This window comes from Zonotrichia albicollis, chromosome 1 (assembly GCF_047830755.1).
Source record: "Zonotrichia albicollis isolate bZonAlb1 chromosome 1, bZonAlb1.hap1, whole genome shotgun sequence".
Lineage (NCBI taxonomy): Eukaryota > Metazoa > Chordata > Aves > Passeriformes > Passerellidae > Zonotrichia > Zonotrichia albicollis.
Genome location: NC_133819.1, coordinates 18,724,496 through 18,738,106, shown reverse-complemented (window position 1 = coordinate 18,738,106; position 13,611 = coordinate 18,724,496). Strand labels below are relative to the sequence as shown.

The 13,611-nt window shown below is 40.4% G+C and overlaps 2 protein-coding genes across 8 annotated transcripts in view; one reads left to right on the top strand and one right to left on the bottom strand.

Annotated features, from left to right (window-relative positions):
* Window positions 1–6,349, top strand: part of MLLT10 (MLLT10 histone lysine methyltransferase DOT1L cofactor) — a 128,492-nt gene extending 122,143 nt beyond the window's left edge. For 5 of the 7 annotated variants that reach the window (XM_074535107.1, XM_074535112.1, XM_074535099.1 and 2 more), the window contains one exon: window positions 214–6,349. In XM_074535107.1, the coding sequence (XP_074391208.1) occupies window positions 214–282 (69 nt within the window). In that variant the 3' untranslated portion in view covers window positions 283–6,349. The remainder of the gene's footprint in view (window positions 1–213) is intronic. The other 2 variants (XM_026795798.2, XM_005480313.3) reach the window with 1 other exon arrangement.
* A 1,149-nt stretch (window positions 6,350–7,498) lies between these two features.
* DNAJC1 (DnaJ heat shock protein family (Hsp40) member C1) overlaps window positions 7,499–13,611 on the bottom strand; it is a 106,839-nt gene continuing 100,726 nt past the window's right edge. The window contains exons 10-12 of the mRNA XM_005480465.4: window positions 9,812–9,860; window positions 8,879–9,357; window positions 7,499–7,720 (exon numbers count right to left, since the gene is read on the bottom strand). Of these exons, the coding sequence (XP_005480522.2) occupies window positions 7,652–7,720; window positions 8,879–9,357; window positions 9,812–9,860 (597 nt within the window). The 3' untranslated portion in view covers window positions 7,499–7,651. The remainder of the gene's footprint in view (window positions 7,721–8,878; window positions 9,358–9,811; window positions 9,861–13,611) is intronic.

The window sequence follows — 13,611 nt, the reverse complement described above, 5'->3', positions numbered from 1 at the left end:
TGCCTCTCATGACCTTAGCATTAGTTGCTTCAGTACAGGACTGCTCCTTTAATTATTTTTTCCTTTCCCACTTTTCATTCTGCAGTACATGGTTATTTTTTACAATGCAGCTGTTACTATTTAGATGGCTCTATTGAATGTACCTCACTGCTTTGTCATCTTTATGAATTGAATTTTACTTAGCTTTGTATGTTATAATCTGATTTTTAGAAGTATTTTCTCTTACACAGAGGCTCAATGATAAAACTGGACCAGTTGCGTCAGAGAAGAGTTGACATTTGAATGACACTTGAGCCCTGCACGTCCTGCTGTTCCAGCACTTCATGTGGCTGCAAACCCTGGGTTCCCTTTCTGCAGATTGAAAAAGAGCAACAAGGAACTCTTACTGCACAGCAAGAGGTTAATAATTTTCATAAGGATATTTTTGGTAGGCTTTCATTTGCTTTCTTGTTGCACTAAAATGGATATACTTTTTAATGTCTCAGACTGTGACGTAGATAAAACTCTGCAAATCACAATTATTTTGTCAATATGATGGTACTAAGTACAGATTCAACAATGGAAGAACATAGACTTTACTCTTCAGTCCTGATCTCACACATTTAAAGGCTATAAACTGTTTGCAGTGATGCATTGCTTTGGTTTCAGAGCAGTAGTTTTAACAGTCCAACCCCAGCCTATCAGAACTGCTGCTGCAGTTAGAATAGATCCTTTTAGACTGAGCTTGTAATGGCAGCTGGGACTTGCTGTTTGTAGTTTCTTTTTTTACACACCTATTTTGGAACCTGACTCATAAGGGAATTGACTTCTGAACTTTTTATTCCTTTAAATTCCTATTGTTGTACAGTCAGAGTTTTTCTTGAATAAGAATTATGATATGGAATCCAAAGTTTATTAATTTTGGTGTAGGTTTTAGAGTTTTGAGGTTTTTAAAGGAACCAGATTGGTTCTAGTGACAAAGTTTTCTTACCAGATGAGAAGGCCACACTGGAAGAAGTTTGTGTAGTGTTTGGCCTAAACCAAGTGCCTGTTGCTACCTCCATTTTGTTGAAATGGCTGCAAACAGCTGATCATGCACTAGACGTGTCCTTGTTAGCAGCGGGAATTCTCTGTCTTGCACCAGCAGCCTTGTTCTGCCTTTCCTAGAGATGTTTATACCACTGTAGAGAGCTCAGGCAGATTGTTACCTGGGTCACTTTTCACTAATAAATTACCAAAAAAGTGAATTACCATTTCCCACTAAAATTTCCCAGTGGGTGAAACGGGTGAACTTGTGTTCCAACACTTTGGGCAGTTGCTGATCTCGTGGTGAGTCTATGCAGGGTGGTGAAGGACAGTTTAAATGGGGGTAATGACCACTAATCAAGAGTGAGGTGGGAATTATTAGCAGAAAAGACCCAGCTGTAATTAGACCTCCACTGTGTACTTATTTGGAAGAACATGTTAATTCTGCAATATGTTTCTTAGTTAAACATTGCACAGTTCTTACCTCATTTCTGTAAATAAAGTTTTGTGAATCTGTTTTGTATTGTGAAGAATTCATAAGAAAACATTGATATTTTGATTTGTAATATTTCTAATTAGTAGATTTAATTGAAAAAGTAAAAAATAATTTATTTTTATATGTTCTGGGGAATTTTTTAAAAATGTCACAAATCACTTTTGTAGATACTTTACAAAAGTAAACCAGTGGTTTATTTTACTTACTCACCCCGCTGGTGGATATTCTGTAACAATTTGTACAAAAGGTAAGATGGAAATGTGCTGTTATTTTGACTAGATGTAAAATTCCAAGTGTATGAAAAGATATGTACAAAGCTTTTGTTAATAAACTTTAATAATGTTTATCATTGTATATGACTTGTGTGAATGTGAGTCTTGTAGAAGAAAAGAATATTTCTGTTAACATCACATGACAGGGTTTGATTTGCGCATGACTACTAAATTTTATTACAAAAAGATTCAAAAAGTATTTTTCATGTACATTTTTGCTTTTAAGTGACAGTGACGTAGCTGAAAAACTGTTGAGGGGTATTTCTGTTTACTGGGCAGGCATTTCTGCCCTGTTGCAGCCCTGGGGCTGATGATGTCAGATTTTGCTTTCCCCCCTCCAAGAGCAATGACTGAACTCCAGGAGCAGTGGCTGTTGTCCCACTGCTCCTGTTTGTTCTCAGCGGAGAGGGGACAATTCCTTCCCTGCCCTGTGTCTGGATGAGGGGAGGAGCCTGAGGTTGTTGCTGTAAACTGAACTGTGCTTTCTGTAAAACCAGCTCAGTGCTTTTTTCCATGAATTTACCTCACTGTCCATGGGAAGGCTGGTAAATAGCTGAACTCCTGGTTTTTATTTCCCAGGAAGCAAAGAGACCGTGACCCCTCCTGTACAGTCACTTGAAGATAAAATGCGAGGGCTTGTGCTCATCAGGGGGTGACAGACAAGAGTTGCATTGTGGCTTCCTCAGTTTTTAGCCCCTCTCTAGTCAGAGGCAGCCTGAGGCTCAGGGCAGCTTCTGGGACAAGCAGCAGGAAGATGGGGCTGCTGCTCCCTGTGCCATTTGAATATTCCATCTGCTCAAAGCCCCTGTATTGAATAGATTTATTTTCCAATGGGGACAACTGGAGTCCTGGAAGAAGACTGGTAAATGAACAAGCTCAGAATTAACAGTAGGGAAACGTGAAACATGTCCTGGCACAGCAAAGGGGCAGCACTTGCTCCCACCCTCACCAGGACTAGAAAAACCTCCAGACATTTTGGGGGTAGTTGATGAATGTTTTATGCTTTAAAGTGAAGAGGTTCAGGAGACTTCTGCTGAAGCCTGTACAAGGGCCAGGAGCTGTCAGTGTTCTGGCCCTGTTGAGAGCTGGCTGTTGGTCAATGCTGAGAAGGAGATTACAGAGCAGGGAAGGCTGGGCCCCAAAGTTACACTTGGTACTGCCAGACCTGGAGAGGAGGGAGAAGAAAAGCCCAATCTGCCCCTGCTCCAGCACAAAGGCTTCAGGGAATCCTGAGTGCCACCTCTCCTGGAGCCATGGCCTGCTGATTTATTCATGGGCCTAAACCAAAGCCAAAGACCCCTAGGCAATACGTGTCACCTTGCTCCAGTTGGAGCATACCATAGGAATCAGTAAAATTGCTAAGTCCTGCCTTTTCTTGTGTATTTCTCCTATTGGAGAGATGGCATAAACTCTGGTACCCGTCTCCTGCTAAGAGAAGTGTGAAATACTTGTGAAATTGTCAAAAGAGATTGGTGCCAGAAGCCCAGAATAGCAATAGGTGGTTTACAGTACCACAGTCCTGGTGTGCCAACAGCAACAGCAAGGAAATAATGAAAAGGACAGTTCTGACATCCAAACAAAAAATTCAATTCACCAGCCCTTCAAAGAAAGAGACCACATCAAAGCCAAGTTCACATGAGGGCCAGATGCAGTCAAAACCAACCTTGTTTCAATGACTTTTCAGGTCCTGACATGAAAGATGATGGTCTGTGGCTGATTTGGCACCAGTTCAGGAAAGCCCACAGTGGTGTCCCTGTGGAATGCCTTGGATGACAGAGCAGCCCAGGCCCTGCACAGGTCCCTGCTGAGCTCTCCAGGTGTTGGGAACTGTCCTGGCCTCAGTGGTACGAAAGCAAGCACAGACTAAAGGTGCTGTATTCGGAAGATGTTTTACCAAAACCCCACTTTGCTCACAATAATGACAACAAACCTTATGGCTTACAGAAAGCAGCTAAAATTCTGGACAGCCTACATCTGAAATCTTGCTTTTATCAATTTTATCCATTCAAGCTGTGTTAGCAGGAGCAACTCATTCAGCAGAAGCACTGCTGTGACATTTAAACTGACCAGTTTTCTGATGCCTGTTTTTCATAAGCTGCACTAAAATCTTACTGTTGGCTCTGCTAAAGGAGAACTCTTCACCATTCCTGTTGTTTTCAGGCCCCATCATCTCACAAAGAAGTCACATTGCAAAATCTTTCCTGAAACTTTTTTTTTTTAAATTAGTTCAAACACTGAGAACTATAAAGTTGAGAGTAATATAGTCCAAACATCTACATTTACAAAAGGACACTGCAGAAGAGCATCTGCTGATCTTTCCTCTAGAACTAAACAGCCTAAATGAGAGCACTCCCACCAACTCAGTCATATTCTACTTGTGTATGGATGTCAGGATCCTCTAGCTTGGCACTGGACTTTATCCTCAGCATGGTAAGGGAATATTGCCCTCCTTGTCTCATCTGTTCTAAACAACTGCTTTCCATAGTGTTCTGCCCATGCCATCAGCAGAGATGAGCAAAGGCATTAAAAGTGGGTTCACACTGGGCAAATTTAGGTGCAAGTCAGGATGTAGAACCTGCAGCACAGACTGTTTCTAGGACTGAACACAAAGTAACAGTGCAAAAGCAACGCTGAGCTACAGCTCAAAACTGCCCAGGAAAGAAAATGTAATTTGCTAGCAGGCAAATGTTTACCTCAAGGAAATCTGCTAGATTCTGTGCTAGACAAAAGTTGGAAGAAGTTGGTTAAATCCCAAGTCTTGAGTGGGGGGATAAGAGACCCATGAGAAAACAAAGCCTGGCTACAGTCTTCCACTTCTCTGATGAGCATCATGTCTGACCTCAGTCACCACAGACTAAAGGCCCTGATAAACAGGCTGTGTCATCATCCACAAAACACTTGGCAACCCAGACAGGACCCTGAGAGGCTCTGAAGGTGTTGGACTCTTACCCAGGCCTCCTTCCTCCCTACTGCCAAACACTAGAGCTAAAGCTAGGGGTGGGACACTCCCTTGGCCCTTGAATTGAACATGAACATTCACTGGAAGCAGCCTGGCCAAAGCCTTCCCTACCCTGCTCTGTGAGGGATGGCTCCCAGCTGGGATCTGGGATGGGATCAGAGCATCTGCTTGCAGAGCTCAGATCACTGCTGCAGGGCACTGAATGACATTCCCCATCCCAGCCAGGCCTTCAGTTCAAAAGACCCATGAGTGTACACAAAACCTTTCCAGTTCTTCATGCTGAGACAGTTGGGCCTGTCACCAGTCCCTGGTGCAGTGCCCCTGTGCAAGAGGCCAGTGCATTTCTCCTCTACAGCCAGCCTGCCCCTGCTTCAGGAAGGTTCAGCCTTCAAGCAGTAAGGATGCAACCCATCAGTTCCCTTCCATCCAGGCATGAGCAGCACCTGTGATTAGACAGACATGCACCACTTCAGGTGTTCAACCTGACACATGTGACAGCGTGGCACGTTCAACCTTTGCTCATCCTTAAACATCTTCTTTCAGGTAAACTGGACTTGTCAGAGCATTGTTTTAAGTTTCTGGCTGTGAATGGTCAAACAAACAGACAAACAAACAAGCAGACAATGTTACCACTTAGCAGTGCTTGTCCTTCTTCCTTTGACCCTGTGCAGAAAGGCTGTGTGGAGGGAAGCAGAAGGGTTGGGGGGCAGTGTGTGACTATTGCCCCTCAGCCTCTGGGGATGTGGGCAGGCTCCAGCAGGAGCTCAGCCCCAGCAATAAAGGTCAAGAGTCCTCCTAAGTCCTTGTTACAGTTGCTACTGGATTTTTTTGCCCTGACACCTAACTAAGCTATTTCTCACTCCAAACTGAGCCCATTGTTACTCTTCACAGCCACAGCAGATTTGTAACAGTTCCATATGGATCACATCAGGCAGGGAAACAGATCACACAACTGCAAAGCTCTCTTTTACATACCTGCAAGATTTTTCTCTCCCTCTAGTCTAGAGCAAATACGAACAATACCTTCCTAGCAAATCAGGCAGTGCAAACACTGGATCATTCACTCTGCTCCTTCTGGATGCTCTGCTTCTCAAAGTGTGACACACTGAGCCAGGCACACCATCCCAGGTAAAGTCCTGTAAATCCAGAGTGGAAAAGAAAAGACAATTCTCTCCTCCTCACAGGCTAAACTCTTCCATTACTTGCTTTCTCTTTTAGAAACTGCAGCAATATTCCCATTACCAGTCTATTTTTTTCATGAACAATACATCTTCATTTGCTCATATTCTATCCCAGCTCCACCCATTAATTTTCACCAATTCACCATTTTAGCAGCTTTTCTTTGCAGCCGTTTCAACTACCTTGCTTTCCATCTAGTCATCTCTCATTGAGTGTTCTGGATGACTAAAAGCTTTTAAAAGTTAAGTTTTCCTGATACCTCTTGAAAATACCTCACTTGATCTCACTAAGATTCTTCCTTCAAAGTAGCACAGAATTCCTGTTCCACTGATTAGCAGACAGATCACAGCTTCTAAATATCTTTAACTTCCAGTACAGTTAAGCTGTGAAGGTCTCTGTGAAAAAAAAATAAAATTCAATGCATTATTTTGTATCTGGCTATGTTTCCATAATATCATTATTTCTACCAACTAAGATTTTTTTATATGAGACAAAAAAAAAAAAAAAGAAAAAGCTCCAACTGGAAGGGGAACACATATGGAACGCTGTTATATTCCCTAAATACTTAGCCTTTAAAGTTTTATGGGAATGGGATGAAATGTTGTGAAGTGCTGATCTGACAGAAGGAGCACAACTGCCAGTTACTGGGGAAATCAGCAGTGGGAATGGCAGGAAGCTAACAGAGACTTTCAGCTACCAAGTTTCAATTCTGAGTTCAGATACGTGATTTTCTGAGTTTTCATTTTGATTTTGTATTAAAGCTAAAACAATTTTTAGAATCCTGGTATTAAATCACAATTTGAATGGTAAATTGTGCTTTTAAAAATGCAAGTCTTTAATGTTTCTGGCACCAGACTCTGATCACTGCTCTGATTTATTGCTGTCATTTACAGCCCATTAAGTACCCTTTGTTCCAGCATTTTAAGCTTTTCACAATTTTGGAAAAGTTATACCAAACAAAATTACAAGTATGGAATAATATAACCCTTATTATCTATTCTTCAAATTGAATCCAGGGTATACAACCATCCCCAAAATGAGAACTCTTAGCCCAAGACTGTTAGCCATTCTGTACTTAAAAAGTAGTCCTGAAGTACCTTGTCTCATAATTTCTAATTAAAGCATGAAGGCCTTTAGTGTTTTTACCCATTTTAACTTTACTGAATCAACCATGCTATCAAATACCACTGCAGGGTTGGCAAAATAAGGTATTATATTGCAGACACGTATAAATATATGTGGAAGTTAATATTAGAAATACTACTTATTTCAGAATATTACTAGATATTTCTAAGAATAAGGAATTTATAAGCATATGGTCTTGGATTAAGAGGTGCACTAAAGAAAAATATATTTTGAGTACAGTGTTTCATTACTCTCATGCTTGCTTAACAGTTTCAGGTCAATTTTATCTTTCAAAACAAATGCAAGTTATTTGTATATCCACTGGCTACAAACCTACCAGATTCAGTGTGTGATTATCAGAGGGGGTTTTCCTGCAGCTCTGCTCACTTTCAGACACTGTGATCACACATCTGCATAAGCAGCTCTTCAATACAAACACACCTTCATTCTTCAACACACAAACCAGGCAAGATGGTATAAGATTTATTAATATTTTCTTTTACTAAGGCACATGACATATAGAAATACTGAGGTACAAAAATGCAGTTTCCTGCATATGAGATTTAAAACCCCATTTTGACAAAGATGAACTACATCTCTTCTTGCTCACAACATTCAGCTTTTAGCCATTTTTTTCTTTTGTACCAGTTCAACAAGCAACTTGTATCTTGCTATACACTCCTCCTGAAAGGAAACACAAAAGTATTATTCAAAGGTTGGTATTTTAGCACTGCTTTAACTCTATACACGCTACCTCATTCTAGAAGAAGAGCTGTGTTCTGGGGATTGTCTAGGGGTTTTTTTTTGTTTGGGTCGGGTTTTGTTTGTGGGGTTTTCTTGTTGTGGGTTTTCTGTTGGGTTTTTTTCTTGGTTGGTTGGTTGTTTTCTTGTGGTTTTAAAGTTGCATACTGAATTTGAGAAGGAGATTCAACATCTAGTGAAATGGGGAGTAGAAAAATGAACTTGTAATTTACATTTCTTAGTGGCTCATGTATCTGTTGGAAGAGCACACAAACCCAAGAAACAGTTACAGTACTTCTTGACAGTAACTGCAAGAGCAGTTATGGAGCAGCTGTATTGCAGGGTCTGCTTTGAACAGTTCCTCTGGTGTGAGCCCCTCTGCAGGCAGGTTAAGCTGAGCCTCCAAGGTCACTGACTCAGCACCTGCTGGCACCAGAAACTGCAGAGCAGCTCCCGAGCCAGAGACACCCAAATCCTTCCCCAGGCACTGCCTGCTCCCTCACTGTGCTTGTCACAAATATTACAGGGCTTTTCTGCAGCTACAATGGCTGAAGCAAGCAAACTAAGCTATCACAACTATTAGGAAATCTAGTACACACCATCTACATCAATGACAATTAATGCTATTTTGAAAAATTATACTTACAAAAAGAACATTAGATAGATTATTGAGCATTTTACACTTGCAGATGGATTATTTGTTTGTTCATTAAGATGGGTTGAGAAAGGCATTGTGAACATGTAAGCAAAGCAGCTTATCAATGTTTGGTTACTAACTTTGAATCAAAATTAGTTTTAAAATCTAATTTTGTCCTGCAATTCAAGATCTGAAAGGCAGAGGAGAGGTAAGTATTTTAAATGAAACAGGAGTTATTTCAACATTTTCTGTGTTAGACCAAACAAGCTGACATAAATGAAAAAAATGTTTTAAATAAAGCAACAAACATGACAGTGACACTCTGTAGGTCACCTGAGTCTGGACTGAGACCATGTAAAGGCCTCACCTTTCTATATGGACTCTCATTCTTAAGATAATTATAAACTGGTAGCAAATGTGTTTCCCCTCAGTTTATACTACAGTTCAGTCAAAACAAGTCATACCTTGCTTTTTCCAGGAACGCATTTTGCTATTTTATCCCAGCGATCTGATGTTCCCTTTGGATACTGCTGCAAGGCCATTTCCAGAAGTTTCTGTTGATTTTGAGTCCACGGTTCTTCTGGTGCGCGGCTTTTCTCCCTTCTTCTGCTTTCATCATCACTCTCTTCCTCTTGCTCAGTGTTATCAAAATCTTTCTGGCGTCTCCCTCTGCCCTTCTCTTCCTGTCCCTCTTTTGTTGCCAGCAGAGCCGTTTCAGGTGCTTTGACAATTTTCCGCCTTCGGTGTCTGGTTTCACTTGCTAGGGTCTCCTTTGGATCTGCCTGGGTATCCATCTGCTCTGATGTAAGACTGTAGTTCCCCTCCTCCTCCACCTCCTCTTCCCTCTCTCTCTGGGTGATTATGTGATCTGGCAGATTCATGTTGACTTTGTAATTTTTGGAATTGTGTGCCAGTGTTTTAAGCTCCGAGAGCCGAATGGTACCTGTTAGAAGCACTGCTGTTAAACTCTGAAAAGTAAAACATCCCACAAACAAGCAGGGAACTGCCCACAAATTAAAGGTTCTCAGAATAGTGCAGAATGGACAAAAAGCTCTTCTGGACTGACAGCTTAAGGAAAAACTGAGAAATCAAGGCATTCACTTGATCATCAAGGTGATGAACTTCACCAGTTAGGGCTTATCTGATCTACAGGAAGTGCTACTAAATTCCCACACTGATAGAAACAAAGACAGCAAGCTGGATAAAAGACCAAACCCCGCAATAAATGGAATAAGAAAGGAATACATCCAGGAGGATGTAGCTAAAGGGAAATGTTCCCTCAGAATACCCAGCAGTTCTTTTTTCTCAAAGCAAGGCAAGGTTGCAAAAATCTCTCTGCAGAGCAAACTGAAAGGCACAGCTATCACCCAAACCCAGCCATTTCCAGAAGCACACACCTGGCGTATATGTAACAGAATCCTTCACCTGTTTGGCTTTCAGGGTAACCTGCATGAAGACAACAAAAGTGAAGGACTATTAAAAAATGTAATCATTTAGGCTATTGAAGAACTCATTTTTAGCTTACCACAAAACACCTGCATTGAAGACACAATAAATATGGTAAGGCTGTTGTTCTTTAGCTGCCTTTGCTCATATGTAGAGTTCAAACTGGCTTAAAGTAACCTTCTAGACTTTGTTCTTTCTACATAATTCCTGGCTCATTAAAATAATATAAATGATGCTATACATTTCTATTACTATCATTATAATACACCACAGTTGATACTTTAATTTTATTTTCTTTCCTTGTTAAACCCTAATTTTCTGGCCTAAAAATACCACAAGGATAGGGGGAAAAGAACCAAATGAGTGATCTTCTATACATTAGTTTCTCAATACTGAACCAAAGAACAGAATGACCCACATAGGTCCAGATGGTGGAGCACACAAGTGGACAGGCATTCAGTCCCCAAATGAAAGGTAACAGTTTGACTGCCAAAGATCAGCAAAGACACCTCCTAAGTCCTGGTACTGCAGCAAAAGTTATTACTGATAGTCCAGAGGATAGAGAGCTGCTTGATTTAACCTCTCCATGTATAATAAAATCCTGGGAGAAAAATAACACTAATTTTAGCATTTTTGGATTTTTTGGAGTAAAAAGTGATTCAAATTTTGTTCTGTTTGTAAGCAAACAAACAGCCTTTCTCCCAATCCAGAACAAGGAGCTTCCTCATCCCAAATTTCTAGACCTCAGATAAGAAGCTAGGCTTCACTTAAGATTAAGAAAGGTTCTTTAATTATTATCTTTGTTATAAAATGACCACAGAATTTTAGAATGGCTTGGGTTGAAAGGGACCTTAAGGATCATGTGGTTCCAACCCTCCTGCAATGAAGACACCTTCCACTGGACCAACCAAACTTGAATGCTTCCAGGCATCCATGACTTCTCTGGGCAACCTTTTCCAGTGCCCCACCACCCTCACAGAAAAAAAACATTCTTCCTAACCTCTCATCTAAACCTACTTCCTGTCAGTTTAAAGCCATTGCCCCTTGTCCTATCACTGCAGGCTCTTGCAAAAAGTCCCTCTCCAGCTCTCTTGTAGCTCCTTTTAGGTAGCAGCCTACAGCCCCAAATTCAGGTACCACAAAAAACATTTTAAAATATAGTACTCAAAGAATTATACAATCTTTTCAATTGCTGAAAATGTTTTATAAATACTATGTATAAATTTCTTGGTTTTCTTTTTGATCGTGAGGCCTTTATTAAAAAGCCAGAAATTGAAATCCAGTAGTCTGAGCCACTCAAATGAAACTTAAAATGAGAACAGGCAAGGCAGTGAATCAAACTTGCTACTACATGGGATGGGTTCCCTGTGCTCCCTGCTCTCTGAACCTGGGACCTCAGATGTTAACATCCCTTCAGTATAAGGTGTGTGGCAGTGTGCTGCTCAGACTAAAAATAAAAAAATACATCACTTACAAAGTCAGGAATTCCTCTGTGTGGGATTTGTGGGATTTAGCCACAACAGGAATCATTCAGCCACAGCACAGACTTCTGCTGTTTTAGCTACCTAATGTTAACAATAACAATTATTCCCTACTCAGAGCAGCACTAGAGAGCAAACCTGCCAGAGGGTTGTAAAGCCATTTCTTGTGAGAAGAATTAAACTTTAAGATTCAGGATTTTTGTTCTATGACAAGATTGATAAGGGAGCACCCCAATAGTTAAAATACCTTGGTACCATCTGCTTCTACTCTGGTCTGTTTGCTTCCTCCCACCCACCTTTCTGCCCACAAAATTGCAGCAGTTTGCTGTAAAAATAGGCTGGTGCTGGATCTCCTTAAGGAAATGACAGCAAGACTTAACAAGGCAAAGTGGTCTATTTTCCCTACAAATTAAGCCTCATTTTCTGGGATGATTAAGTTCAAATGAAAACTCCGAACAATGAAATCCCAACTCTAATTAACCAAAACCTTTATCCAGAGGTAGACATCTGGCACAGAAAACTCCAGTTTCCACTGTTGCAGTACGATAAAGTTTTAATTGTTCAAAGAAAAATGTCAGGATACTGTAATATGAACAGATAATTTTAAGTGGCACTAACAGTTCTGGGACCTCTGTGATCCCAGTTTTGAAAGAATAGAAGGGATCTTCCTTGAAAAATATGATCCATTAACAGAAATTGCCTTCCTTAAAAAAAATTGTATTCTAAAAAAATCTAAAATAATAAAATTAAAATGTTTGTGTTCTATCTTTAGCAGTGTCTCTACAGTATTAAAAATTTAAAAGGCTGAGAGGAGCAGAAACCATTCTTGACTGCTGAAAAGAATGGATCCCTAGTGGTGTCCTGCTATGCATCTCTTAAATAGAAACCATGTTATATAAACTGGATTATATTAGATTATTTTCAAAAGAGGGAGAAGAATTTGCCATGCAAACAAGTAGCTTTTAGAGCTTCCTGCAATGATGCAGTGGATTCATTGTAAATATGACCAGGCCCTATCTATCTCTGTGGATTCCAGAAAACTGTCCCTAAACCATTTTGCTATCTTTAAAGTAGGTCTGTCAGAGATTTACAGCCTGCTCATAAGGACACGAAGGCAAGAAAAAGAGAGCAGAAAAGATTCCCTGAATAAAACAGAGCAGAATGAACTGCCAGCAAAGACAGGTACCATGAGCTGCTGCCTCAGTGCCAACTGAGCTCAGTTTTCTCTCTGCTGAACCTCTGATGTTTCCACAGGTCAGCAATTATCATTTTATCTTTCAAGCTGAGACTACACAAGCAACACAAACTTTGCTTTGGAAGTGGTGCAAATCAGCTGAATTTCAGTTTCCTTTACAAGACAGGTGTCCCCAGATTCAATTAGTATATGTATCCCATCACAGATATAAATTCTGCTGCAAATTACACCTATTTGGACTGAAATCTAAACCATACCGCTCCATTTGACCAGTGAAGGATTTTGGCTTATTCCCAGATCCCAACTGCATTTAGTATTTCCCCTTACATGCAGAAAATTCTGGAGTAAGAGCCTTTCCACAGGTTATCTTATGTTGGCCAACTTCACTCATCACAGCTTGGTGAAACAAGTATTAAGTTACTTCATTCATCACATCTAATATTTCCAAGACTTTATCTTTTGAAGGCTTTAGAATATTTGTTCATGTTTTGATGGACTTTCAATTTGAACATTCACCAGGTAAGCTGGAAATAACAACTGTGTGTATGCTTTAGATACTGAAAATCTACCATTTCAAACATTGAACAAGCACTTTGAGTTGATGTAAGTTTGACAACTCATCAAGCTTCCCACAGCTTCACTATCATCATTTACAGGTTACAGGGGAAGATTATTTGTCTATTATTATTTTTGTCAGCTTTCTTCTTCACACAGCAGTCCTTTTCCAGGTGCTATGCACAGTTCAGGTTTACTCCAGCTCTTTTCACTGAGAGTTCAGGTATCACTTATTTAGCCTTCAGATTTGTGTCCATCAGCCTCAGCTGTCATTGGCATTCCAGATGCTGACACAGGGCAAGAATCGTTAACATGTCAGTATTAAACTGCTGAGGATTATTAGGAATCCAGCCTATGGAACATCTGAAATTGTATTGCAATTTGATCTGTTGGAGTTTAATCATTGTTCTTGCCACTCAAAGCTGCAGACTCTTCTGTTACCCATTCCTCCTTGCTTTTTGACATCCTTAATATCACTTTAAATTTCCTCTCCAGGGGTGAATAGTGTTATTTACTAGCT